The sequence below is a fragment of the Monosiga brevicollis genome, genomic scaffold (assembly GCF_000002865.3).
Source record: "Monosiga brevicollis MX1 MONBRscaffold_8 genomic scaffold, whole genome shotgun sequence".
Classification (NCBI taxonomy): Eukaryota; class Choanoflagellata; order Craspedida; family Salpingoecidae; genus Monosiga; species Monosiga brevicollis.
In genome coordinates, this window is record NW_001865045.1 from 536,328 (window position 1) to 562,641 (window position 26,314).

The following is a 26,314-nucleotide window of genomic DNA, read 5'->3' on the forward strand; positions in this document are numbered from 1 at the left end:
ATCTCTCTGCCCAACCCTTGGTGCCGTTTGGCGGGCCCGCATTTTGCTTCTCGGGTGCCGGGCTTGACCTCCCTCCGCATCAGCAACATGCCTTTGTCAAACGTGATTGAGGCCAAGGTGCAGCTTTTCATGCCCGATGGCCCATCACGAGCCCCTGCCCGGCCCGTCAACCTACCACCGAGCCAGAGCAGTGAGCACCAGTCTTCATGCCCAGACGGCCAATCGTCGTCGCGTGGGTTGAAACTGGAGGACAGCGGCCGTCGCTGCAGCATCGTGGTGGATGATCCGGCCCTAGTCGCTGGTGACAATGTGGGAGACAAGGAAACCAAAGCCTTGGACACCCAGAACGCCTTGGCTGAAACCGCATCTGTCAATCTACCTGCCTCTGCATGGCATGCCCTCTTGGAACAGCAGCATGAGCTGCAGCACACGGTCACTCAGCTACGCGATCAATTGGAAGAGGAGCGAGAGGCCCGCGAAGCGCTGCGGGATGAGCTTCTGGCAGCCCGTGCATCCCATGATATGGACCTTGTCCAGCTCCACAACGAGATGGACGACCTCAAAGATCAACTGCTAGAGCTTCAGCGCGTCGCCCCCGGGGGGCAGGCCTCGCCCAAGCGCCTGTCTGATGGTGGATACATGCAGATGCTACCCATGAACACACCTTTTCCCAGTAAAGTCCTGCGCACCGCCTCCCACTACGCCTCCCAGATGGCCCTGCATGCCGACCAGGAAGCAAACCCGGAGCTTGAGGGCATGGAAGTGGACAGCGATGGTCTACCAATGTGTGCCTCAGCGCATCCGCCGCTCTCCCGGCACCAGTCGGACAGCTCGGTGGTGGAGAGTGCCTCCGCGGATGGCGGCAAAAAACTGCGGCGCCGCTGGTCCTTCTTCCGCCGCAAATCACAACCGGCCCTGCAAGAACACAAGGCTGCCAAGACGAGCAAGACACCAAACAAGAGCAACAAAGGTCATCGCCGCTCGCGGCGCAGCAAGCGTCAAAATGTCCCAGCCAGCACCAATAGCAGCCGGGGTCCCTCGCGTCGAGGCTCCAAGGTTGCCCAAGAAGACGAGCTGCCCCTCGTTGATCCCGTTGCAACGGAAGACAGCCCTGGTCATAATCAAGAAACCGACCAGGCACAGCAGGCGCCGGCCCAGCCTTCGCCCGCCTTTGTTACGCCGGCCGAGCTTCCACAGGAGGGAGCCACCAACATGACAACACACCGCCTATGCTCGGAAGCGCCTAAACCCAAGCCCAAACCCAAACCCAAACCCAAACCCTCTGCCCAGGCTACTGCCCAGGCTGCTGCCCGGCCTGACTCGCCGGTCCACGGCCACCCGTCCGACTCCGCAACAGCAACGGCTGCTGCAGTGGATGAGCGAGAAGCCAAGCGTCGCGCCCTGGCCGAACGCCGAGCCCGCATCAAAGCCGACCGTACAGCCAAAGAAGAAGCCGTTCTGCATGACGCTTTGGCTGTGATCGATGGTTTGATCCTGACGGACGATGAGGACGACGCGTGAACATGCCCTTCACATGAGATGTATTATACAGGTTGTCCCGCAGATGGCCACACGCTAACTTGTCCCCAACAATAAGCTTTGAGGCTTGCCAATTTGTTTGACAAGCACCTGCACCCGATGAGTTACACCAGTCAAACCCATGTCAATTCATGATCAATTTCCAACAACCAGCTTGCCTTTAATGATGAGACGAGTGACACCGACAACGACGCGCAGTCACGCTTGGCGTGATAAGTGTGGATGCGCTAAACGCTGAGACCAGACAGGCTGTTGAACAGGAGGACTTAATCCCCCCAACCCTCCCCTCCCTGGTCACCACAGAGATTCGTGACTCGAGCTAGGGCCGAGCATACTTCAAAGTCCATTCCCGCGCAGTGGCATTGAAGGCCTCGCGATCCTTCACGTACTGACGGGCCACGTCGGGCACAAGAGGGTCATCGGGGTTGGGATCTGTTAGCAGCGACGAGATGGAAAGCAGCACCTTGGATACTGTCAACGCCTGGGGTAATTGCAACGCACGCGGCAGAGCGGGGTAGCGAATGAATGAAGTGACGTGAAAATAAATAAAGCATTGAACCAACCCGGCATGGGCCAATGGTACGAACGGGGCTCCACTCCTTTTTCAAAATGTCGAGGCAAATGCCACCACTGCTGGACACGTTGGGGTGATACAACTTGGTTCTGCCAGCGAAAGAGCTGTGAGATGCTACATCAGCAGGTCTTGTCTCTCAACCATGAGGCGACACATCAACCTACCGAAAGGCACACTTGGGTGGCTTAAAGGGGTAGTCCGGGGGAAACTTGATCTCTAGCTGAAAAATGCCACCCTGCATCAAGTTTGCATTGAGTGTGTCACACACACACACACAAACATACACGACCGTCAGATCAGCAAAAGCACAAGGCGCGCAAGCAGGCTGCGAGCATCGCTGCGACCGCAGCGGGAGAGCTGGCGTACTGCATAAGGACTGTCTTCTGGTCCCACAATGGTGCCTTGCCAGTGGAAAACATCATCCTCCTTGATGGGTCCAGCCGAAATGTTGGTGGGAGGATCTCGCCGCAGCTCCTTGAGCTCACGATTCACCCGTTTCAGAGCCTGCGCCATGATCGCAATGCTGCAGCAAACCCTGACCAAGGGCAGGACGCGTCACGCTTGATGAGCATCACATTGAACCGCCGCACACCTCTCGCTCAGACACCTCCCATGCCTCCAGCATACTATCACAAAAAGGAAGAACGGAACGGATCCCAAGGACCATCATCATTTCCCCGCCCAAGCCATTCAGCCCGTGCTCGGTCAATGAATACCAACAAGAGTGACGCCGTCGCCAATGAAAGCAGCCAAGCTCCTTCGGGGTTGTTAAAAAGTAAAATACCTCGCTAGTTGTGGCTGTTACGACCAACTCGCCTACAAAAAGGTGAAGTATTTTCAGTATTTTCGTTTGTTGCGGAAAACACGTGTTGCGAACGAAAAATCTTCCGCTCACGGTGCGAAAAGAGAAAAAAAAAAAAAAAAAAAAAAAGAGAGACAGCGCGCGAAAGAGAGAAGTGGCAGTCGGGCTGGAGCAAGCAGCCTCTTCTTCTGCTCCTTGTCCTGCCTGTCCGCGCATGAGATAGCAGGACTTGTTTGAATCATATCTTTGGCTAACAGATGGGTTGGTGTGCTGGTCTTGATCCTGGCCGCGGCAGGTTTTCAAGGCGTGCAGAAGACCGCCAGCCCCAACCTGCGCTCGACGTCAACGCTGCCACCAACCGATAACATGTCGGCCCTCGCCCGGTAGGATGGACTTGAAGCTGAATCTTGGTGACGGTGTTCTTCCAGCATACTTGATGCCATTTGCATGCACTTCTCTCGCTTTTGCGGGCCCATTGCGCGGTGGCTGCAACTCTTGGTTTCGACCACCTTTATTCTGATGGTTGATTGTTGTTCTCCGCTTTGGGCAATGTACCTAGTCTTCTTCCCCGCCCGGTGCATGCCGAGGAGGACGATGAGCCAGAAGAGCAACTTGAGCAGGCCATTCAGGTACATCTTCCCTTCCTCTCAGCTTCTTCTGTGCATCCTGTCTGAACGGGTTGAGTGTCTTTCTCTCCCATGTTTGCCAGCGCCGCGTCTTGCGCCAAAATCTCAGCAGCTGGTGCTTAATATGCGGCCGTGTTTGCCCCACGTTCTCATGCCCGATTGTTGTTGATGTTTTTCTCTCTCTCTTAACCTTCATTCTTTCTTTTTTTGGCCCGATGTCATGGCGTCATTGCTGCCCGAATGCATTTTTTCTGGGGCTGAGCAGACTGTCGCATCGCGAATCCCCGCGTACGGCAAGCGTAAAGGCTATCTTCCCCGCAAACCTGAGGTGTGCCGCATGCTGTGGTGCTCTGGCTTGCTGTTCCCCACGGGGAACCTTGAGGCAAAAGGCTTGCATTGGCTGGCCCCGCTCAGGCCCGCTGTTACCACAGGACTTTGGCGATGGCGGCGCGTTTCCCGAGCTGCACTTTGCCCAGTATCCTTTGGGCATGGGCTTGAAGGATAAGCAGGGCAACTCCAAGGCTGTGGTACCTGTGCAAGTGGATCAAAACGGCAAGATTCGCTATGACGCTCTGCTTCGCCATGGTCAGCGTAGCGACAAGATTGTGCACTCGACCTACGACAGTCTGGCTGCTGTGGACGTCACAAACGATGAAGAACGTCGTCAGGTTGGTCATTCTCATTTGCTTTGTGTGTGTGTGTGTGTGTGTGTTGGTGTGTGTGCATGCACACTGCCTCTTTGCGCTCTCTTGCTTCGCGCCCTCGTGCGTGTAGTTGACCCATCAAAGCCATGGCATGCCAGTTATGCCTCGCCAATGTCGCTTCTCACCTTTGCTCTGCTCAACGCGCCACGACGAATGCAGATGCCCTCGGAAGACACGGTGGAAGAGACAACGCTAAAGACGAAACAAGCTTTGGAAGAGCTCGTCAATGGCAAAATTCAAAACGTTCGCACCACACACGTGGACAAGGTCAACCGAGATGCCACCTACATCCGCTACACGCCTGGACAGATTGATCAGCAGCACAACTCGGGTGCGCAGCAGCGCATCATCCGCATGGTCGATGTGCAGGTGGACCCGATGCAGCCACCCAAGTTTCGCACAAACAAAAAGATTCCCCGCGGCCCACCCTCGCCCCCGGCACCCGTGCTGCACTCGCCACCCCGCAAGGTGACGGCTGACGAGCAGCGCAACATGCGCATCCCACCGTGCATTTCCAATTGGAAAAACTCCAAGGGTTTTGTGGTGCCGCTGGACAAGCGCATGGCAGCCGACGGCCGTGCGCTGCAGGATGTGACGATCAATGACAAATTTGCCAAGCTCTCCGAGGCCTTGCACATTGCTGAGCGCAAATCACGCGAGGATATTGCCATGCGTCAAGACATTCAGAAGCGGGCGGCCCAAAAGGAGAAGGAGCGCAAGGAAGAGGTGCTGGCCAACATGGCGCGTCGGGCTCGTGAGGAGCGTGCGGGCATCCGCCACGAGCTTGAGGACGAGGATGAGGAAGATTTGGAGCAGGTGGAGGCTCGCGAGCAGATCCGTCGCGAACGCGAGCGTGAACGCCGCCGTCAGATGAACATTGCCAATGCGGCGCCAGACAAGCGCAACCGCCTAAACCGGGACAAGGAGCGCGATGTGTCGGAGCGCATTGCTTTGGGCCTGCCGGCTCCCAGCGCCGCGCAGCAGAGTGGTGGCTACGATACTCGTCTGTTTGGGCAGTCGCAGGGCATGGATGCAGGCTTCGGTGCAGATGACGGCTACAATGTGTACGACAAGCCGTTCCGTGGTGAACAAGCGCAAAGCATTTACAAGCCCAGCAAGGTGGACAACGTGTCGGCGGAGGACGAGTATGAAGCCATTGTACGTATGCACCCGCCGCGCGTGTTCGAGCAACATGTTCGACCCAAGCAAGGACCGACTCTTGTTGATGGGGAGGGGTTCGTGTGACTCGTCACCCTCGAGACGGAATGGAGAAAATGCCATCTCACTTGGTCTGCCCTGTTGGCACTGCTTTGTGTGTTTACAGAAAACTACGGATCGCTTCCGAGCCGACAAGGGATTCTCGGGTACAGAGTCGGGCTCCAAGCGCGGCGCGGCGCCTGTGCAGTTTGAAAAGTCCAACGATGACCTCTTTGGCCTCAATTCTTTCCTGGAAGAGGCCAAGGATGGCAAGCGCGGTGCTTCTGGGTAAGATTAGCTGGCTGCGCATTCACGCTCCCTGTTTCTGGTGCCTGATCCTGTGCCTGTGCCGCCCGCTCGTGCGTGCATGAAACAACTGATGGCCGGCGGTCTGGTGCTGTGTTCTTCCTTGTGTAGGCGTGACGGTGATACGGATGCCAAACGCTCGGCGCGTTAGTGCGAATGATTGCTTTTTTTTTTTTTTACATCTTGATCCTCTGCCCGTGCCTACTTTCTAGCCATTGTGGTCTCAGAGCTTGTCGAGCAGTGTAGTGTGGTCGAATGACACACAGTCCGGCAATTGATCGAGCAAACTTGAGTTGTCTTTTTTTTTTTCTTGGCCTCGCCCCTCAGGATGCTTGCGGACAATCCTGAATTGGATTGTGATACTTTTCTACCACAAATCTATTCCCTTCCCTCAGATCCAGATTGCCTGTCGCCGATTGTAAGACAAAACCCGTTTCTCTCACTTTCTCTCCTCTCTGTTGCATTTCTCTCTCTCTCTCTCTCTCTCTCTCTCTCTCTCTCTTCTCTCTCTCTCAAAAAAAAAAAAAAAAGGGCAGCGGAGAGCGTGCCTCGTCGGGAAGGCACTGCGTTGTTGTGTTGGTATAGTTTTTGATGGATCGTTGGTCACATTTGGAGGAGGGCAGGGGTGCCATTTGAGCTGAGCATGAAGCACTCTGCATTTTGAGTCGTCGGATCAGCTTGCATCGCGACCGCGAAGCGACGCAACGCCAGTGCTCATGAAATTGCCGCTGCTCGATTCTTGGCCGCCGCCTCCTTGGCTGTCTCCTTGGCCGATGCCTGCAATATAGCTCTTATCTTTGGACTTTGGCACCGTCATCATGGCCAAGTGGTTGAACAAGCGTACCCAGGTTCGACTGGCCACTCGGCGCTCGAGGCTAACTTCTTTTCAACTCTGCGTTTTGGCAGTGTGCATCCACACTGCCAAGAGCAATGCCAACCCCACTTCCCACTCACGTTTCTGGCTTCTTGATCCCATGACCGCTCCTCCCCGTACACTTGACCCGCTCGCAGGCTGTCACTGAGCGCCTGAACAAGGACACCAAGCGCACCGAGTATGAAACGGATTTCCAAGAACTTATCGATGTGAGAGCGCACTGATGGCGGACAAATGCTTGCTTCACCTCTTTCCCAGCTTCAGTCCTTGCGCACTGCTCACGTTTGTCGCCTCATTATGGCATTGTACAGCAAACCGAGGCTACTCGCGCAGCTATTCAACGCCTTTTCAAGGATGTGCCGGTCTTTCTTCATCCCAACCCGGGTACGAAGCCATTGCACTGTTTCAACATCGACACTCGCGCCAATCACTCTCTCATCCCACTTTCAATTTTTTTTTAACAATTCCTATTCAATCTCTGTGACATGGATAGCCGCTCGTGCCAAGGCGGCGATGGGCACGACGTACGCCAAAATGCGCAAGACAGCCTGTATGTCTTTTTTGAATCCGCATCAGATGCACCGTCCTCACCCTCCCGAGACAGCGCAGCTCAGACTTTGGAGCTCAACCACTCCCGCCTCAACCTGTTGATGTGGTTCCCTGCTCATCATCACCTATAGCCGAGCGCCGGTATCCTCATCATACCGGAGAGCTGGCTACAGTTTTGACCAAGAGTGCTGAGGAGTTTCCACCCGACTCAGGCTTTGGTAAGTCGTGTTTGCTAGCCCACAGCTCAGTTACGGGTACGCATTTGCCTGACAGCTTGCGACCCTCTCACGCCTCCTTGTAGGACAAGCCATGCGCCACGTCGGCGAGGCTCTTCAGAAAATTTGCGAAGCCCACCATGAGATGGTCTGTTTCAACCCGTTTGCAAATTACATTCCCTTTTTCACTCGCGTTTCATATTCAACCAATCGATCCCATCGACAAGGACTGGCTGTTTCATGTTTCTTGTGGCACCGCATCTGTAGGATGACGACGTGATGCAGCATTTGCTGGCCCCGATCAAGGAGACCCAGGATGGTGTTCTCAAGGACTTGGCCAAGGAGCGCAAGAAAATGGAATCTCGCCGTCTGGATTACGATTACAAGGTTCTGCTCTCGTCGCGCGTTTGAACCACCAAATCGCACGAAAAGCCAAATTCCCGGCTCATTTAGGCACGTTGGCCCCTACTTTTAGAAGCGCAAGATTGAAACGGGCAAGAGCAGTTTCACAAACGATGACGTGAAGCAGGCTGAGGAAAAGTTTGCCGCCTCGCGCGAGATCTACGAAAACTCGATGCTCAACTTTTTGGACAACGACGTATGTACCTGCTCTTGGTCTAGCGCTGCCTTGTCCTGTCTTGCACTGTTTTGCATTGCCTTGCCTCCCAGCCTCGAACCAACCTGGCGTGCCAACCTGACATGGAAACCTGCACTTGATGGCTCGCATTTCCCGGGTCCGGCTATAGTCAGAGCAAGTGGGTCAGCTGCAAGCTTTCGTCAACGCCTACCTCAATGTGGCACGCCAATCTGTGGCAGCTCTCGAGGAAGCCCAAGAAGCCCTTGCGGAAACGTGCGTGATTTCTTGCCGCGTACCCACCCTCTAGCCAGTGCATGCGCGCTTAAGTTGGCGGCCAGCACACAACTTAACGCTGATGACTTGCCACCCCGCAGCCTTTCGGATGTGCAGAGCCGCCCACGCCGCGAGCCTCGCCCCCAGTCCACTTACAACTTTGACGACGATGACGACGACGACGATTATGATGACGATGATGCGCGAGGTTGGCTTGCTGTCGATATAGTGTGCGTCCTAATAATAAACCACAATTTGAGTCTCATGTTTCGGCATGCCTTGTGTGCCCCACACAATCAGATATCCCGGCCGGCACCGGCCCTTGTTGCATTGCTGCCTATGACTTTGAAGCCGAGGCAGAAGGCGAGCTCAGCTTTGCCGAGGTAGGCCCCATGGTCCCGAGCCATTTACGGTGTTCAAAAGTACGATGAGTGACGCATGCTTTGCTTTGCCTTTGTTTCTTCATCACTCCTGCAGGGCCAGACCATCCGCCTTCTTAGCCGCCTTGATGAAAACTGGCTCGAGGGCGAACTCAACGGTCGCACCGGCATTTTCCCCTCCACCTGTAAGTTGTCAAGCTGCTCACAGTGCTCTGCGACCCTTCACAAACAAAAACCATGTCTCACGTCCGACACTGTTGTTAAACTTGCAGATGTTGAAATTGTGCGCGACCTGTAAAGCCTGGGGCAGCTCTCCGATGCTTTGCACAAAACCACTGCTCACGCTTGTTTGATTTTCAATGACATGGCCGACCACGTTGTTCAGAAGCTTGATCTTCCCTATCTTCAGCAATACCGCTTTCCATTGATCAGATTTTGTTTGCTTCTTTTTCTTTCCTGCCCGTCACGCTTTTTTTTTTGCGTTTATTCCTTCTCTTTTTGCACCGCCCTTTTCTGCCTCGTTGTTTGTCAATTGATGAAGGGCAGCACGTCCAGCGTAAAAGATGCTTCGCAAGCTGGCTGGATCAAGCGGCCATGATTTGAATCGACTTGTGTTCTGTACGCCAAAAGTCCAATAAATCGATCAATTGTCGAGCGGCGTTCGCAACCGCATTGCGCACCGCTTGAAGCGCCCGTTGTTGGTGGTCGATGACGTCCTCGTGCCACGTCCCAACATGGCACACAGTACCAGACGCTCAAAATGATGGAATGTCCCAGGTCTTTCAAAAAAGGAGAAAACTTGGTTGAAACGAACAAGACGTACACAAGAGCCTATGCCGCACATGACACTACTACTCAAACTGGACTCACGCCGAGGCGGTCATACGCTCCTTCACAAGCGGCTGAACCACCGAGCACACGCCCGTACCACCCGCCGTGACAGCACCCAGCACCAGGCGTGAAGAGTTGGACTGCAAGCAACGAGACACGCCCCATGCCGTGAGCTAGCGGTTTTGTCACTCGCCTCAAGGAGGATGCCACCATAGCGCATTGGCACCACCATGCATCTGCTGGCCATGACAAGTTCGTATTGGTGCTTACCTGCAATGTGTCATGGTCACCACGGAGGGTCGAAGCGCGCAAAAAGTCAGTCGTTGACTCGAAGCTCATCTTCAAGAAGGGATCCGTGCTTGAACGCATCGAGATGCGGTTCATCCCACGATAATCTCCCTCAAAGGCCTGCGAGTGTCACGAAAGGGGAATGGAAATCGTGAGAAGAGAACACACATCGGCGCCGCTCTAATAGAGCCCTGGCATGTCATGACATCTGTCGTCGTTGGTAGCGATCGAACAAAAGCTTCGACATACCATGTAGTCGGCCACCAGGGACAAATGACGATGGTTGACAGCAATACCGTACACGTCGAACACGGCGGACAACTCGCGAATGATAGAACGCTGGCCGGCCTCCACGCCATACGTCTCGAACATCTGTGGTTCAACAAGCATTAGGTAAGTCTTGGGACGCCAAATTCAGCCAAAAGGTTGGAGCAATACCCAGTCGGCACAAGTGCAGTCACCACTCACAGCGTTGACGTCGTTACACTTGAGGCTGTTCAGCTCCAACAACTCGGCATGTTGCCACAGCTCATAAATGTTCAAACCCTCCACTTGCAGTGTGTCTGGCTCGGGCACGTGCTGGATTCAAAAATGTTTGTGCCGGGTGAGCCCGCCACAAAACAGAGCCCCACGCCAGTAAAGTTTACAAATGTACAAGTGACGACACTTACATCCTGGCTTTTGACAACACGGCAAGACTTGATGCCCTTGGTCTCGCGGAGCATAATCTTCTTGGCGCTATTCTCCAGGATGGTCACAAACAGCATCTTTTGCATGCTTGCGGGAACCGCAAGCTCCACCTCCAGCCAGCGGCCCTTGGAATCGTAGTCGTAGTCGGCAATGGCCGGGCTCAATGCAATGACACGCTCACGATGCTTGCGACGGGCGGCCTTTTGCTTCTACACACATAACCCAAGCAAACAATCATGTTCATCGTTAAAACTCGTGCATGAGACACACCAGGGCCATTTTCAGCAAAAGTGCACGATAAAAAACGCAATTTCGTACCGAGGTCGGCGCCACAGAAGTAGCAACGGCAATCTTGGCCAATTCTGCCACTTGCTGATCAGTCGCGTGCTCCAGGTCATTGTCAGAACCATGACCTTCATCGGCTTCCATGTCCACGTCGTTGGCGAATGCTTCGTCATCATCAGAATCGCCGGCATTTTGATCTTCATCCTGACGCGGCGCGGCCAGCGTACCATCACCCTCACCAATCTCTTCAGCATCGCTATTCTCGTCCTCGGGTTCACTCTATGTATGGGTGTAAACACAATATCGAAACGCGTAAGCAAAAGTGTGATTCCACATTCCAAAACCAGTCCCGTGCATCAAGCTGCCATCAGCCTCACCTCGGCACCACCGCGGTTCGCCTCCACATCTGCTCCGTCAGCATCGTCGCCACCCTCTTGATCATGAGCTTCAGCGTCATCGCCATCGCCCTGAGCAATGATCTTGTCGCTGCTGCTGGTCACGATGCTGCGATGGCCCATTTTGAAGAGGCGGGCCACGACCTTGTTTTCCAATGCCTTGAAAAGCTCCTTGCGACCAATACCAAAGACTTCTTCGTACTCCTCCTTGTCGATCAAGGAGAGGCGAATGCGATAGCTACGGAAGCGATCGCCGTCCCGGCTTGCCGCCAGTTTTGAGTGCACCTCAACGCGATCAAGCACGTCGCTGAGGCGCACAGGTGCCAGTCGGGCTGCCAGGGAGCGAGCACGCTCCTGGATCTGGGGCACGCTCAAGCGTAGAGGCACAATCATGATGGGCGTCTTGGCAGCCTTGCTGGCCGTCATGACAATTTCGCGCAAGCGCGGGATACCAAGCGTAACGTTGACGTCACCGCGACCGGCAAAGTGGAAGGTGTTGAGCGTCATCTGCGTGGAGGGTTCACCAATGGACTGGGCGGCCAAGATGCCCACAGGCTCGCCAGGCTCAGCCACCGCACGGCAGCTGATCAAGTACATGAGCTGCTCAAAGCGCTTGGCATCCAACCCCTTGCTGAGGTCGGCCAAGCGTGCTGGATCCTTGGTCAAGTAGCCTTGCAGCTTCTTGTAGAAATTCTCCGAGACGCAGCCAAAGTGTGTATCCGGGCGCAAGGTCGCCAAGACGGGGTCGTGCTTTGCAGGTTGTGCAATGGCCTCCTGTTGCATCTTGCCCGCTTGACGCTTGGCACGCTAGATATGGAAACGGAGAGCCATGCCCCACATTGAGTGAACTCCAGTCCGCGACACAAGACCAAGCAATAGACACCCTTCCCCTTTCGTGAAAGAAAGTAAAAAGCCAAATCATCATATTAAAAAAAAAAAAAAAAACTACCTTTCCGGGAAAGGCGTCACCCAGGGCCTCGACGTTGTAGCGGCTCAATAACGCCGGGTAATTGAGCGCCATAAAGTCAAAGTTGGTCAAAGAGTTTGTCTTTGTGACGTCCAAAGCATCCTCACCATAACTGAAACAAGCGAGAGCGAAAGAAGAAATAAAGTAAGTGAGTGGCAATCAAAACCAACATGTCAGACCCATCATGTGCTGCGCTTCAACGCAAAGCGGTCGAAACCCGAAACAACGGAAAGAAGTGAGCACCAACCGGAACTGAACGACGGAGCCGTCGCTGTCCCGCACGGTCAGATCGTAGTGAACCTTGATATCTTCCAGGTGCTTGATCAAGCAGCGCTGCAGGTATCCGGAGCGAGAAGTCTTTACAGCCGTATCAACCAAGCCCTCACGGCCGGCCATGCAATGGAAGAAGTACTCCTACAAGCGAAGACACACAGGGAAAGTGAAAGGAGAATAAAGGCATGTTAGGATGACGTAGCTATATCTACTTTTCGTGGATGAAAGTGGTGATGGCTATTGCACTGCCGACTGACCTGGGGGCGGAGACCGGTCAAGAAGCGGTCGGTGATAAGACCACCAGCACGCAGGCTGGCATCAAAGGCTGGGAACGAAGGCAGAGTTTTGCCACTGCTCATGACTGGGACACGGCGACCTTCCAGCATCTGCTGACCAAGCATACAGGAGATCTGGGTGGCGTTCACGTTGGAACCCTTGGCACCAGATTGCACAATCAACTGTGCAGAATGGGGCAGGCAGGGGTGGTGAGCATCTGGCTCGCGGCAATCCCTGGTTGCGATGTCAAGTGCCAAAACCTCGGGCATGCCGGACCTGGAAGTTGTTGTGAGGGAAGGGCTTGATGAGACCATGAGGCATGGTCTTTTCGATGACCTTGGATTGAATCTTGTTGGCAGCGCCGCTCATGGCGCTGTCCAAGCCCTTGCTCTCTCCAGGATCGCGCAAAATGGTTTGCAAGTTGGATTTGAGCAAGTCATCATCGCGCCAATCATCTTGCTTCACGTAGTTGGCTGCGGCCTCGTGGCCATGGGTTGTGCTGTCATCCAAAATCTCACGACGCCTATTTTGAAGGATGAAATTGCATGCAACCGTTTTTGGTGAATGGTTAAAACGAGATTGGGACGGTGCACATCCAGCAGAGCGCCCATTCAAGCCTTGCGGGCATGGTTCATGCAAGCACGTACGCTGCGTCAAATTCGGGCCGCAAGATCAAGTCGTCAATGCAAAGCGTATGCCCGTGCATTTTGAGCCACATGGTCCAGACACGGCCCAAGGCGCTCAAAAACTCGCCGGCGGTGCGCCCGCCGTATACCTCATAGACTGCGTGCACGATACCATACGTGGAGTTTCCGACTTGAGCCTTGTCTAGAATGCCGCACAAAAGTTCGCAGTTGCGCACAATGACCGTGCTCTCGCCCTCGAGGCCACCCTTGTCGTTGGCTGACCAGGCATTCTTGATCTTGGCCTTGCCATACAGGTTCATGCCTGTTTGGTTCAGCGTCAGATTCTTGAGAATTGTGGTGATGATCTGCTTGCCGGTCCAGAGACGTTGGGGCTTGATCATGGCCGGAGGCACCGTCACAATGCGAGTGCCCTTGTACTCATCCTTGAGGGCAGAGTACACAAATGTCTTCGTTCGCACGGTGAAGCGAGCACGACGTGAGTTTGATTGAATAAGAAGGTGGCGAAGAAGGCAAGAAGAACATGACCAAGGAAATGAATAACAAACCTGATAGTGATGACGATCATAAAAGGAGTCTTTGCAGCACATCTTCACGGCGGCAATCACGTGATCCTGGATCAAACCACGGAGCGGATCACCGGCCAAACCGATATACTATGCCAGAGCAACCATTCCAGACCAGCCACACCACATGGCCAAGATGAGTTGCCAGTCTATAGAAATCACTACATGCCCGACGCCGCGTGGTGATAAAAAGAATCGGGGCCAGACCTGGAAGTTGTTCGAGGCAATCTCCGAAGCTTCGGCACGCGCAAACTCGCTTTGCGGGAAGTGAAGGTTCATCTCGTCACCGTCAAAGTCAGCGTTGTAAGACTACAGGCAGCGATCGGGCAGCTGAGTGAGAAATGGCCGTTGGGGCGCCTTGCCATCCACCGGCTTGGTCACAAGTAGCGCTACCGTACCTTGCAGTTGGAGTAGTGCAGACGCATGGTGCGCTCGCCCGTGAGGACTCGGACTTGATGAGCCATGATACTGGACTTGTGGAGCGAGGGCTGACGGTTCATAAGCACCCAGTCGCCGTTCTTGATGTGACGCATGACAATCTTGGGGCGGTCAGAACGCGCTTTGGGCGAAGGCGTCAACAATTGGTCTGCAATGGGCACGCGCTTGGATAGTTCTCGACTGAGGACGGTCACGTGGCCATCCTCATCCTAAATGAAGCAGCATCAACCCACCCAACTTGGTGAGGTCTGGCCATATTGTGCGACCCCATGGTGCAGCGAAAAAATCAAAATCAAAAGTGGAGCGGAAGCAAACACTGACCATGACATGGGTGGCGCCGGGATGAACGTCGGGCCCGTTGAGCACGCATTGACGCAGGTAGTTGACATTCCAGGGAGTCACGGGCTGAGGATAGGTCAGGCGTGTGGCGAAGCAATCGGGCACGCCGACTTCATTGGTGCCGATCATGGGATCAGGCGAGATGACGGTTCTATAAGCCAAAAGAAAAAAGTGAGTACAATCTTCAAGAGGGGCGACGAGAAGGAGAGCCAAAAAAGAAAGAAGAAAGGCACAAATAGCCAAAGCAACGCACCGTGCGGCGTAGTTGACACGCTTGCCCATCATATGCATGCGGAACAGGCCCTCTTTGCGCTCCAGCAGCTGACGAATGCCCGGCTGTACGTCAAGTGCAGCCCGACCTCCCGCAAGCGAGCTGTCAATAAGGATGTTGACATGTGACTGGAGTTGTTGCCACGCTCGGTTGAGGTTCTCAACACGCTTGCGCTCATACTCTGCCACGTTGCCATCTTCCTCGGACATACGCATCTTGAAGATGTCACGCAACTGGTCCACATCTGTGGCGCCCGAAACACGATGAAGATAAGAAAACAAAGAAACATGGAGTGGCAGAAGGGCACGTTCAGCAGCGGCTTTGCCGTCGGTTGCTATGAAGCTGCTCGCCTTCTGGGTGCAAGGAACACACACACACACACACACACACACACACACACACACACACACACACAGAAAGCATATACGCACCTTTGATGATAGCACCCAAAGTAATTGTTTGGCTATTTTCAAACGTCTGGCCACCCATCAAGGAAGGAGGGCGAAAGCTGCAGACCAGGTCAGATACCAAAGCAAGCGTGAAAGGCACATGAATATGAGGGGGCTCAACACATCAAGGATGTCGACCAACAAGAAACGAGGCGCGAAAAAAAAAAAAAAAAAGGGAGGGATGCCCCAACCCGATCGAGAGCCAGATGCAGTGTGCTGCTGGCTGACACTTGGACTATAGATGATGGCGAAAGGACGTCAATCATACCGGTTGGGGGGCACGGGAAGGACCCGAAGGAAGAACGACTCATAGCTGCTAATGCGGGTGGCCGAGCCATCATCGTTGACGCCCAGCACGCGGCTGGCGAAAATGTTGGTGAGCAAGTCTGCGTGACGAGCCCAAAGCTCGCGCTGCGAAACACCAGCTCGGTTAGCATACTGTACAAGTATTGCATCGAATGGCGTGATGTTCACGCAGAGACGAAAGACAACGCCAGCGTACCAAATGTTCGCGCGCCTGGCTAGGAGAGATGTAAAGGCGCTCTTTGGGGTCGTGACTTTTGATTTGCTGAAGGACAGACTGGGCATAGTCTGACTCGACCGTCGCAACGGGACGCGCGGGTTTGCGGGCTCCTTCGTCACTCTCGTCGCCACTGCCCTCGGAGCTTTCATGGCCACTGTCCTCACCACGTGGCTCGTCACGATGACCCGAGGTCAAGTAAGCCTCGGCAATTGAGGGTAGCAAGGGCATTTCTTCGAGTTTTTGAGCGACCATGCGTGCGCGCTGTTTTTGGGGCAAAGGCTGCATGGGGACCAGATAAAGAGGCAGGGTACAGCACAATGGCATGGGCAAGCGACAACATTAGTGTGCGATGCATAAGTTGTAGTCTGAGTAAGACGCTGTTGGGCCATCCATATATGGTGATCCGCAAAACATACGTTGGCAAAAATCTTGACAGAAGCTTCGTGGGTGAGACGGCGAGAAGCGGCGCCGCAGTGCTACAGGAAATGCCATCAGCGTCAGCGAGAGACTAGCCGATGGGCAGCCAGGGACGTACGCCCTGTCCAAGCGCGCCAGTCGAATCAACAATTCCGGAAAACAAGGCAAGGGGAACATACAGCGCAAGATTTGATGTTGACGGTATTCTTGAGAAAGGCTTCAATGAGCTCACGACGATACTTGGCCACGTGGATGGAGTTGGCAGGATTAGGGCGCTCTGAGGCTTGACGCTCCATGACGCGGGCCATGCTAGCCTCAAAGGCTGCCCGAAGGTGCTCCGGGCCTTCACTGGGGTCTTGACCCTCATCACTGGGCAGGCGCGGGAGGTCGAGGGCATCCTCCAGGTTGCGGGCCTCGACCAGGGCGTCGCGAGCGAGCAGGTCCAATTGGTGCTGCAACAACTGAAGGGGAACGTCGCCGGCCTTGAATTTGTGACAGAGACGGCATTTGGCACGAAGAAGCTGGTACAACTGCTGGAAAAAGAGCGGGTGATACACATGCACGGGCAGCTCAATGTGGCCCATGTGGCCAGGGCAGTGTGTGCCCAAAAGATGGCAAGTGGTGCAGCGTTCCGAGTTGTCCACAGGGCCCAGGGCTGGGTCGTACAGACCCCCGATCATGGGGTTGTTCAACTCATCAAAACCATCGGCATGGCTGATGCCCTTGACGGAAAGACGACGCGTCGTGGCATCATCGAACATGCCAAAGGAAACGCCACGGACCTGTGGTTGACATTCCACGTAGTTGAGACCAGATAATGAGGAGGTAACACACGGCAAGAGGCATGGAAAGAGGCGATGTAGCAAGAACTTCGGAGGCCGGGCAGAGCAAGGCCGGGCAGAGCAAGGCCGAGCGGGGCAGGAGAAGGGCCGCCGTCAACTTACGTAGTGGTCCTGCAGCGGGGTTGGCTCCATGGCAGCGGTCGCGTCCACCCAAGTGGCAAGCGGGCCTGAGCACTAGGAGATGGAGACACACACGCCTCCCGAACCAAGGCCACGCTGAATCTTCCAAGGCTCACAGTTCACGCCAAAGCGCACGCATGCGCGCTCCCGAAGCAACGAGCTGTCCAGCCGACGAGACAACAACACAACGACTCGACCATGCGGCGAGCCGAGCGGGGCGACAGCACGCGGATGAATGAAGGTGAAGGTGTCACCAACAACTCTCAAGTGTATCCGCGACCATGTGTACGCAACACCATTTTGTTACACCTGTTGTTCCGGCCATTTTCGCCTCGAGATGTCAGATAAACTTTTGGTGCCTTTCTTTTGTTTGATTTCGTTGGATTTGATTCTTACGCTCAAGGCGTGATCGATTGGTGGTTGAGGGGGCTGCCCGGCTCGGCGGGGCGCCTAGAACCCATCCAACACGAGGCTTCCAGGCCTTCTTGCATACGCACTCGCATGCACACACGCACACAGACTATCATACTACAAACGCGTATGTGAAGAAGGCATCAATCAGCGGTACAAATCTTGAAATGAAACACATGGCCACAGGCGATCCGTGTCACAGTGCGTCGTCGTCAATATCATCAAAAGTTGCGTCGCCCACGAGATCCGCCCGCTGCTGCTTTGATCTCTTTTTCTTCCCGTGTGGACGGGTGGCCACCGCTGGTGCGGGGGCGGCAACGGCAGAAGCCACGGGCTCGGGTGCGTTGGTGGCAACTGGCGCTGCTTGTGGGTTGGGCATTGGATCCGCATGTGCGGGGCTCTTTTCTTCACCATCACTATTCTCGGGAACTGATGCCCAAGCATCTTCCTCGCCTTCATCCAGAATGGGCCCCGTGGCGTTAAAGCTGTCGCTGTCACAGGCAGATGCGGCCGTTCCTGCAAATCTCATCAAGTGGATCTGTATCGATGTCAATGATGAGATGCCCTGAACGTGCCCTCACGGCTGGACCCGGGGAGAGGAGCCACATGCCAAGAGGGAAGGCAAGTTTCAACACGTGACACACCTTGATGAAAATGTTGACTTCGTCAGAACGGGCCAAGTATGGGAAGTTGCCGCCCTCCTGGGAAATTGGCAGGAGGGAGAAAGAGTGAAGCAGAGACGGCGTGAGCAGCTAGCAATGAGCGGGTGGTTGCTTAAAAAGAATGAGCGAGAGCGCCGTACTTTGAGTTGCGCGAGCTTGGCCTGAGGAAAGCTCTTGTAAAGGTCGTCCTTGACGCGGTCAGAGATGACACAGTCGTCATTGACATCCATAATTGTCACCTGAGTCATGATACCCGAATGAATACTTGGGTGAGCAATACGGGTGCACTCGTCCCGTGTGTGTGTGTGTGTGTGTGTGTGTGTGTGTGTGTGTGTGTGTGTGTGTGTGTGTGTGTGTGTGTGTGTGTGTGTGTGTCTGTGTCTGTGTCTGTGTCTGTGTCTGTGTCTGTCTGTCTGTCTGTCTGTCTGTCTGTCTGTCTGTCTGTCTGTCTGTCTGTCTGTCTGTCTGTCTGTCTGTCTGTCTGTCTGTGTGTGTGTGTGTGTGTGTCTGTGTGTGTGTGTGTCTGTGTGTGTGTGTGTGTGTGTGTGTGTGTCTGTGTGTCTGTGTGTGTCTGTGTGTGTGTGTGTGTCTGTGTGTGTGTGTGTGTGTGTGTGTGTGTGTCTGTCTGTCTGTGTGTCTGTGTCTGTGTCTGTGTCTGTGTGTGATCGGCAAGCAGGCAGTGCAATTGGATGAAGCCAATGGCGTGATACCTTGACACCCTGATTGGTAATGTGGTGAGGCTCGACATAGGCAGGCTTGATGTTGAGCAGGAGACGTGAAAGCAAGTCCCGTCGTGTCAGCTCCTCCAACTGCAGCGCGACCAATTCGAAACGTGAGAGATCCAGCTCCACACAAATAACCTGGCCTGGCAAGCAAGCAAGCAAGCGACGGGCTCCAAACAACCTACCCGTTCAACCATAAAGTCAGTTGATTCAGCAATGTCCGGGTGAAGTCCATCAGCGCGCAGATTATCCAGCAGGAGCCAACGGAGAAAGAAGAGGGGCGAGCATTTGAGCCTGATCCAAAAAAAGGAATGCGATCGTTCAGGCAGGTTGTCAGGCAGGTTGTAAGAGAGAGAATGGCCGATCGCGTCCCGGATTGGCATGTCGTTGCTGCAAACTGCACAGTCAAGGGAAGGATAGACGACACCAAAAAAAAGGAGACATACAGTGTGGGGGGAGGAAGATCAAAGACGGCCGTATCGGTAAAGCCGTTGATGAGAAAGAGGGAGGCTACACGGATCCGTTGATCGGGCTGGGTACTCGTAAACTGGGCAAACTTTTGTGCCAGGAAAGCACCCAGGCTGGCACCAACCATGTGAAGCTGTACGGCGATAGACAGAAGGTGAGCGACGGACGAAGGCCTCAGCGCTGAGTGGCATGCTCGGCGAGTGCGAGTGCGCGTGCAAGGCAAAGGCAAAGGGCAGCACCTACGTTTTTAAGCTTGAGCTGACTGCAGAGTTGTGCTAGCGCCGTACAAAAAGTGTCGATATCTTGAATGCCCTCGGGATAGGAAAGCGCGATCGAGCGAAATCCGAGGCTGGCCAGTGGCATCATCTGACGAAACCAGACATCGGCCGTGCCAGAGACGGGCGGTAGGAAGACAATCGGGTTCTTGATGGTGCGTGGACCATGATCAAAGAGTCGCCATGTGAAAGTCTGTTTGCCAATCTGCACACTAATGTGTTGCAGGGGCACAGAAGAACGAAACGAACTGTACTCCACCGAACGAGCAATCTCGCTGCGATCGTCGCGCAAACTGCTCTCGGCCATGATGCAGCCTCACGGTATGGTACTCAAACCCCCCTATTCTAAGATCAGTGGTTGGAATTCCGATGGCCCTTTGCCCCAGGCCGTTCCTCTCAACACCACCGCCTTGGGATCTCTAGTGCGCGCTGATCCCGCTGTTCGTCGATTGAAAGTTTGAGCCGCAGCAAGCAAGGGGAACGGGGAAACTGTAAAGGCCGGATGCTCCAAGTGCGGAAGTGTAGCTTGATCACACTTTTACCGAGGTACTTAAATTATCTGACAATCGCTCGCTACCAACTGTGTCAACCCTTTCCAGTGGATGCTCAAAGAGGCTGTGTGCAAAAATTTGTATCATTGGAAGCCGGGTTTTCCTGGTTGACTGATTACGCAGGTGGCTAACCTTGAAGCCTGGGGGTGTAGGGAACAGGTGTTGCAGGTTCGGCAGGGGTGGGGCTGATTGGCAGCCGGCTCGTTGGCTTTGAAGCTGGCTGACTTGCGGGTTCGTAACGTGATCGTAGACTCAACAAGACGACAGAATGACTCAACGTGTGGCAGCGTTGATGAACAAGAGGATGCTTGTGCTCAACTAAAACTTTTGCCCTACGAAAGCGAAACTCGACTCGCGTTCATCGCCCCATGCCTCATACCCTCAAACTTGTCGCCTTCACCTCGCTTATCCCCTCTTCTCCCCTCTTCTCCCGCTCCTCCCCGCTCGCTCCTCCCCACTCTCTTCCAACCCGCCAGTTCTCCCGCCAGCCCCTGTGCTCCCGATCCCGACCCCAACCCTAACCCTAACCCTGCTTAGACACATGATTCATATGTGTGCTTGTTCACTCCTCTCCCTACGACTGTCCTTCGCATTTCACACAAACATCGAGGGAGGACAACAACTGTTTTCAACGGTACGTCAACTCTTGGCTCTGCTTCGTGACTAAGACGAGAGAGCCTGTAGGGCCCTTTTGGCGGTGCCGGGGTTCTTGGTCGGCTGTGCTCGGGCTTGCTCGGCTTCTTGCCGCGTTGCCTTGCTTGAGGGGCACCGGATGGGATGTGGCGTGTTGTTGTTGTTGTTTTTAGCCTTGTGACGCTGCTCTGAAACTTGCCCTGTCGGCTCACTTTTTTTTGCTGCCCTTGTGACCCCTTCATGTAGACACCCCACAGGCGTGCCTCATTGGGTCGGGCTCGCGTCTCTCGCCCTCGTCTTGCTTTGGCTTGCACAGCCCCGCCCGGTCGCTTGGTCATCCGGTCGCGCCACTTTTTTCCCGTCCGTATTCTTGGCTTGAGTGGTTGGGGTGTGGGAAGAAGTGCTTTTTGCCTGGGCTCTTGTCTTGGTGGGTTAGTGCAGGGTCCGCGGCCGTCGCCGGTGTTGGGGACACAACATCGGGACCAGGCGCCCCCTTCCCTCCCATCGGCAACATGGCCGACGATACAAGCAAATCCCACAAGCACCGCTTGGCCCATGCGCCGTCCCGCCAAGCTTTGGACGAGGCCGTGGACCTGCGTAAATCCGGTGTCACGTCACCAATCACCTCAGACCTTGAAAGCCAGCGCCCCTCTATGGCGGCGCTGCTCGAGAGCGGCGAGAGTGGGCCCAAAGATGAAGCCGGTGGCCGATCCAGTCCCTCAGCTCAGCTCCCATCTTCATTTCACAAGGGCGACTATGCTGTCGACTCGGATGAAGCCGAGGATACGGAATCAGCCGCCGAATATAAGCATGGAGGCTACCACTCCCTCAACTATGGCGATGTCTTTAAGCAGCGCTACCGCATCATCAAGAAGCTTGGCTGGGGTCACTTTTCCACCGTGTGGCTTGTGCATGACACCACCCGCTCCCACTATGGGGCCCTCAAAATTGTCAAGAGCGCCTCTCATTACACCGAGGCTGCTGAAGATGAGATCAAGCTGCTGCGCGCCGTTCGTGACACTGACAAAACAGCGCGAGGCCGCAACCGTGTGATTCAGCTCATTGATGACTTTGCCATTTTCGGTACAAACGGCACTCACGTGGCAATGGCTACCGAGCTACTCGGCTGCACGCTTCTGAAACTCATCAAGTGCTTTCACTACCGTGGTTTACCCCGCATGCTCGTGAAGCGCATCGTGCGCCAGGTCCTCGAGGGCCTTGACTATCTGCACACGAAATGCACCATCATTCACACTGACATCAAGCCCGAAAACATTCTTGTCCTCCTCACTGAAGAAGAGATTTCCCTGATGGGCAAAAACGCTCTGGAAACCTATCATGAACGTGGTCCTGCCACGCCAGGTGCCGCCCTCAATAAAACTCAGAAAAAGAACCGCCGTCGCCGTCAACAAGGCAAGCTGGCTTCTGGTGATGGCGAAGCACCGTCCGCCGCCGCCGCCGCCGCCGATGACGCTGAAAAGCCGACCACAACCCAGCCCCCAGTCAGCGGCGGTGATGCCGGCAGCCCCGGCGATGACGCTTCAGAAAGGAAGGCCGGTGCGGCCGAAGCCAGCCCTGATGCTTCCGGCGACCCAGATGCCAATGCCACAGCTGTTGTGTCCAAGCCCACACTAAGTACGTGCTGCCATGTTTTGCCCCCATGAGTGCATTTGGCACCACTCACACGTGCCCACCCCTGGTATCTGCTGCTTTGGGGAACGTTATTTCCAGGGACGTGGCGAGAGAAGTTGCATGACATGCAGTTTCTCGAGTCGTGCGATGTCAAGATTGCTGACTTGGGCAATGCATGCTGGGTTGACCAGCACTTTGCCAACGTGATCCAAACCCGCCAATACCGATCACTTGAAGTGCTGTTGGGAGCCCCCTATGACACCTCTGCCGATGTCTGGAGCGTTGCTTGCATGACTTTTGAGCTGCTCACTGGCGATTACCTCTTTGAACCGCGCAAGGGCCGAGACTTTAGCCGGGACGAAGGTTTGTCAGCCACGGCCTCTCTCTTCTCTCTCTTCTCTCTCTTCTCTCTCTTCTCTCTCTTCTCCCTCTTCTCCCTCTCTCCACCCCTTCGTTCGCCCCATATATAACTCTTGAATGTGGTTGTGATTGGATAGATCACGTGGCATTGATCACCGAGCTACTTGGTCCCATTCCCTCTTTCATCGCATTGTCTGGGAGCAACTCGCGCCGAATCTTTGCCAAGGGAGGCAAGGAGCTTCTGCACATCAAGGAGCTACGCTCCTGGCCCCTCTACAACGTCCTTTGTGAAAAATATAATTTTGATGCAAGCGAGGCAGAGGCATTGCAGTCCTTCATGCTGCCCATGCTTGATGTCAGCCCGGTACGTTCTTCCGCGGCTTGAATCCGACGAGCCTCACAGTCACCGCGCCATCTTTTCAAGAGAGCATTCTCCCTTGATCAATGCTCACCTTGTCATCGTGCTTGCAGGTGCGACGGGCTACAGCCGCCTTGTCTCTGCGTCATCCTTGGTTGGAAATTACCGAGGAGGACCGCATGTCAGCTGTTCGACACTTGGAGAAGATGCGCGAGCGCGAGGCTCGTCGTCATGCTAAGCGTTCCGGCGAGCTTCACTCATCGCACTGAGGGGTTTTCGACCGACACCATGCTTACATTTCAGCTTTACCCAATTGGATAGGCATCTTGTTAAACACAAAATCAACATCCGTTCGTTCATTTGTTTGAGACAGATGTTGAGCTTGCCTGCGGACATTTTCTCAAGTGCAACGACATGATACGGTGTGTGGATGAAGCGATGGGATGGGAACATGGTCGATGTACCATTCGCGTGCCAGGGCTTGACATCCTTGTGTCAACCACCCTGTGATCGGCGCACCCCCTGTCGTCGGCAACTAATATGATAAAATCACATAATACTGGTAATAATGTTATTATCAACATGCAAGTTATCAAGCGAGCGAGCGAGCGAGCGCGGCCTCCTCACCAGACTAGCAAACGCATGTCTTCCTGACACACCATATGGACCGCCGAAGTTGTGGGTACTTTTGAAACACAAGGAGGAATGCTAAAGATCATTCACACATACATGACTTTTGTATTTAAAGAGTTTAAGAGTGTGCCGAGTCGACAAACTAAATCAGCATGGAGCGAGAGACAGAGACAGAGACAGCGACAGAGACAGAGGAGACGGACTGAGCACACGCACAAAAAAAAAAAAAAAAGCCAAAATCCCCCCTAAAAAAAAAAAGAACTTGAGCTCAGCTTGTCAGACAACGCAATGCAAACTAGCCGTTACTTTTTTTTTTTTTTCCATGCATGCCGTCCAATGTTGAGTTAACAAAGTCGACAGCCAGTCATTCTGCGTCATATCACACCCAGCGCCTCCTACACGGTGCTTCACAAAGCACGCTGGGCAAGAGCCAGCGAGCTTCAGTGGTCTTCGTGATTAAAGTCAGGGCTTTTTAAATCTCTCGTCTCAGACGTGTACACAACGGCTTGCCATGGCGCGCGTGACGCTCCCCGTCGTCTTGCCTAGTACGTCATGCCCACCCGATGCTGGCTCGAGCGTGCCTCAGTCCCTCGTCACAAGACGGAATTTTGCCCGCAGGTGTCGTGGATGAACTTGAAGTCTTTAACCTTCCTAATCCAGCTTCAGGTGAGGCCAGTCATTAGGAGAATGTTGCTTGCGGCTCAAGGCAAAGCACGTCCCTTTGCGCTCAGGCGCGTCTGTTGCTCATGCACGGTTGACTGTTATCCGGTTCATCAGGCAAGCGCCAGTTTTACGGTCAAGATAAAAGCAGCAAGCGCCTTTACGAACTGATCCAAGTCGACAATGGCACCCCACGCTCCTGGCTGTTTGAGAAGCGTGTTCAATCAGGTGCCATGACCACCTTTTGCCCTGACGATGACTGTCTGCGTCCGAGGGCTCGGCAAGTGCTCACGCGGCCGGTACCGCCACGATGCTAGATGGCCGTCTCTTATTTGTAGCGCCGATCGACCCCCTCTTTCTCATGCTACCCGTACTCATGAGAGCTGTCCCTGCGGTTCGTGCATTCAAGCTTACTTGCCTTTTGTCTTTCGTGCCCAAGCTTGATCCGCCCGCGCTTCCGAAATGTGTCATCATTTCGTACTGTCTTGGTGAGCGGTGCTTATTTGCATCAAACATGTGCATTTCCCTTAGGATGAACAATTCACCACAGCTGACAACATCTTCCACGACCCTGAAAACCCGGCGGTGACGCGCCTTGAGCATGTGCCTCAACTGGGTATGTCATCGCAGCCTGCTTGCAAATCCAATGCGATTGGTATGCCCGTCGCGCCGAAGCGGTGTTGGCTCAATCCAAGCTGACATGTCCGCAGATGCCATGCTGAGTTTGGTGTGTGATGCCAAGGGGGACGATGATTTCCGTGTTTATCGCATTAATGATGCCAAATTGCTGCAGTGGCTAATCGCCAAGGTATCCCTCGTGGCTTCTTGGCCCCTCTTCAATACAGCCGATGGGCTTTTCAAATGCCTTGCACGCTACTCAATCTTCTTCTGATCTCTGACACGCTTCCCTAGCTGGATACAATGGCCGATGGCATCGCTGCCAACGAGGTATGTCTGCTGAACTGGCTCAAGCGCACGAGTCTGGAGGGCCTGTTCAACACCGTTCCCTGCCCATCAAAGGTTTCTCATGAACTCGATCGGGCTGGCTCACAGATCACACCTTCAGGCGTGGCCAGCGCCTCCTTCAAGGCGATAAGCACCCCAAGCAATGTCACTGCCCGCCAACGCTACAGCTATGCTGCCGGTATTGCGTTATTGACCATACACGACCAGGCCTCTGGAAGTCGATCACCGTTCATATCGATGCATCTTGGAAACACTTCACCCTAGGCATGCTGGGAGAATATGTGTCCAAGGACTTGCTTGTGCGCTTGCAACAAGAGCTTGGGTAAGCTGACTAGCACCTCGCGGTAGACCCAACGCTTCAATCGCTCACGGCTTGAATCTGTATGGTCGGTGCCGGGACAGACTTGAAGTGAGCAGCCGCGCAAAGCGCACACCCACTGCGGCGTCTGGCGATGGTGGCAAGTATGCTGGTCTGGCGCCCCTGGAAGACTATTCAAAAGTGGAGGCCAAAAAGGCCAAAAAGGTAATCACGAATTCAAGGAACATTCCTGCCCATTAATTCAGTCAATCAGAGAGGAATCAACACAGTGCCCTTGATCAGAGTGCATTGCTCTTTCACATCGTTTCGCACTCCTTTCATGTGTAATTGCCTTTGTTTTCCTCTTAGGTCGCGGTAGCTACCGCTCCGAAAGGCTGTGTTGGTATCATGGCGGCGTTTGCAAAGGCAGCCAGCAAGAAACCTCCAGCGAAAAA

General features: G+C 54.4%; 8 protein-coding genes across 8 annotated transcripts; 5 read left to right on the plus strand and 3 right to left on the minus strand.

Moving 5' to 3' along the window:
- Window positions 1-87: 87 nt before the first annotated feature.
- On the plus strand, window positions 88-1,521 carry MONBRDRAFT_24889 (uncharacterized protein; the record flags this gene model as incomplete). Its single annotated transcript, XM_001745154.1, has 1 exon — window positions 88-1,521. The coding sequence occupies one exon, from the start codon at window positions 88-90 to the stop codon at window positions 1,519-1,521; it is 1,434 nt and encodes a 477-aa protein (XP_001745206.1).
- A 143-nt stretch (window positions 1,522-1,664) lies between these two features.
- Window positions 1,665-2,878, minus strand: MONBRDRAFT_20838 (uncharacterized protein). Its single transcript, XM_001745313.1, has 4 exons — window positions 2,480-2,878; window positions 2,278-2,348; window positions 2,127-2,202; window positions 1,665-2,020 (listed from the first exon to the last, which is right to left on the minus strand). Exons 1-4 carry the CDS (start codon window positions 2,624-2,626, stop codon window positions 1,859-1,861), a joined length of 456 nt encoding a protein of 151 aa, XP_001745365.1. The 5' UTR covers window positions 2,627-2,878; the 3' UTR covers window positions 1,665-1,858.
- Window positions 2,879-3,761: 883 nt separating this feature from the next.
- On the plus strand, window positions 3,762-5,734 carry MONBRDRAFT_24891 (uncharacterized protein; the record flags this gene model as incomplete). Its single annotated transcript, XM_001745155.1, has 4 exons — window positions 3,762-3,869; window positions 3,973-4,209; window positions 4,405-5,403; window positions 5,570-5,734. 4 exons carry the CDS (start codon window positions 3,762-3,764, stop codon window positions 5,732-5,734), a joined length of 1,509 nt encoding a protein of 502 aa, XP_001745207.1.
- An 832-nt stretch (window positions 5,735-6,566) lies between these two features.
- MONBRDRAFT_36833 (uncharacterized protein) lies at window positions 6,567-8,914 on the plus strand (the record flags this gene model as incomplete). Its single annotated transcript, XM_001745156.1, has 13 exons — window positions 6,567-6,596; window positions 6,760-6,831; window positions 6,934-7,006; window positions 7,116-7,172; window positions 7,303-7,389; window positions 7,473-7,534; window positions 7,654-7,773; window positions 7,862-7,984; window positions 8,133-8,236; window positions 8,338-8,444; window positions 8,537-8,619; window positions 8,714-8,801; window positions 8,889-8,914. The coding sequence occupies 13 exons, from the start codon at window positions 6,567-6,569 to the stop codon at window positions 8,912-8,914; spliced, it is 1,032 nt and encodes a 343-aa protein (XP_001745208.1).
- Window positions 8,915-9,482: 568 nt separating this feature from the next.
- MONBRDRAFT_16642 (uncharacterized protein) lies at window positions 9,483-17,053 on the minus strand (the record flags this gene model as incomplete). The annotated part of the gene is made up of 22 exons (XM_001745314.1): window positions 9,483-9,587; window positions 9,718-9,855; window positions 9,985-10,107; window positions 10,204-10,314; window positions 10,422-10,625; window positions 10,771-10,955; window positions 11,099-11,903; window positions 12,052-12,184; window positions 12,320-12,486; window positions 12,603-12,803; window positions 12,898-13,144; window positions 13,269-13,714; window positions 13,814-13,921; window positions 14,039-14,140; window positions 14,230-14,478; window positions 14,591-14,759; window positions 14,862-15,123; window positions 15,311-15,387; window positions 15,597-15,753; window positions 16,007-16,130; window positions 16,268-16,327; window positions 16,448-17,053. Coding segments are annotated over 22 exons (4,779 nt in total), but the record flags the coding sequence as incomplete, so codon positions are not given.
- Window positions 17,054-17,837: 784 nt separating this feature from the next.
- On the minus strand, window positions 17,838-20,075 carry MONBRDRAFT_7702 (uncharacterized protein; the record flags this gene model as incomplete). The annotated part of the gene is made up of 7 exons (XM_001745315.1): window positions 17,838-18,179; window positions 18,286-18,342; window positions 18,444-18,542; window positions 19,014-19,112; window positions 19,211-19,319; window positions 19,472-19,626; window positions 19,737-20,075. 7 exons carry the CDS (start codon window positions 20,073-20,075, stop codon window positions 17,838-17,840), a joined length of 1,200 nt encoding a protein of 399 aa, XP_001745367.1.
- Window positions 20,076-21,731: 1,656 nt separating this feature from the next.
- Window positions 21,732-23,466, plus strand: MONBRDRAFT_532 (uncharacterized protein; the record flags this gene model as incomplete). The annotated part of the gene is made up of 4 exons (XM_001745157.1): window positions 21,732-22,587; window positions 22,618-22,947; window positions 23,082-23,308; window positions 23,416-23,466. Coding segments are annotated over 4 exons (1,464 nt in total), but the record flags the coding sequence as incomplete, so codon positions are not given.
- A 980-nt stretch (window positions 23,467-24,446) lies between these two features.
- On the plus strand, window positions 24,447-25,825 carry MONBRDRAFT_7704 (uncharacterized protein; the record flags this gene model as incomplete). Its single annotated transcript, XM_001745158.1, has 6 exons — window positions 24,447-24,480; window positions 24,554-24,601; window positions 24,713-24,894; window positions 25,127-25,211; window positions 25,306-25,403; window positions 25,508-25,825. The coding sequence occupies 6 exons, from the start codon at window positions 24,447-24,449 to the stop codon at window positions 25,823-25,825; spliced, it is 765 nt and encodes a 254-aa protein (XP_001745210.1).
- Window positions 25,826-26,314: the final 489 nt, after the last annotated feature.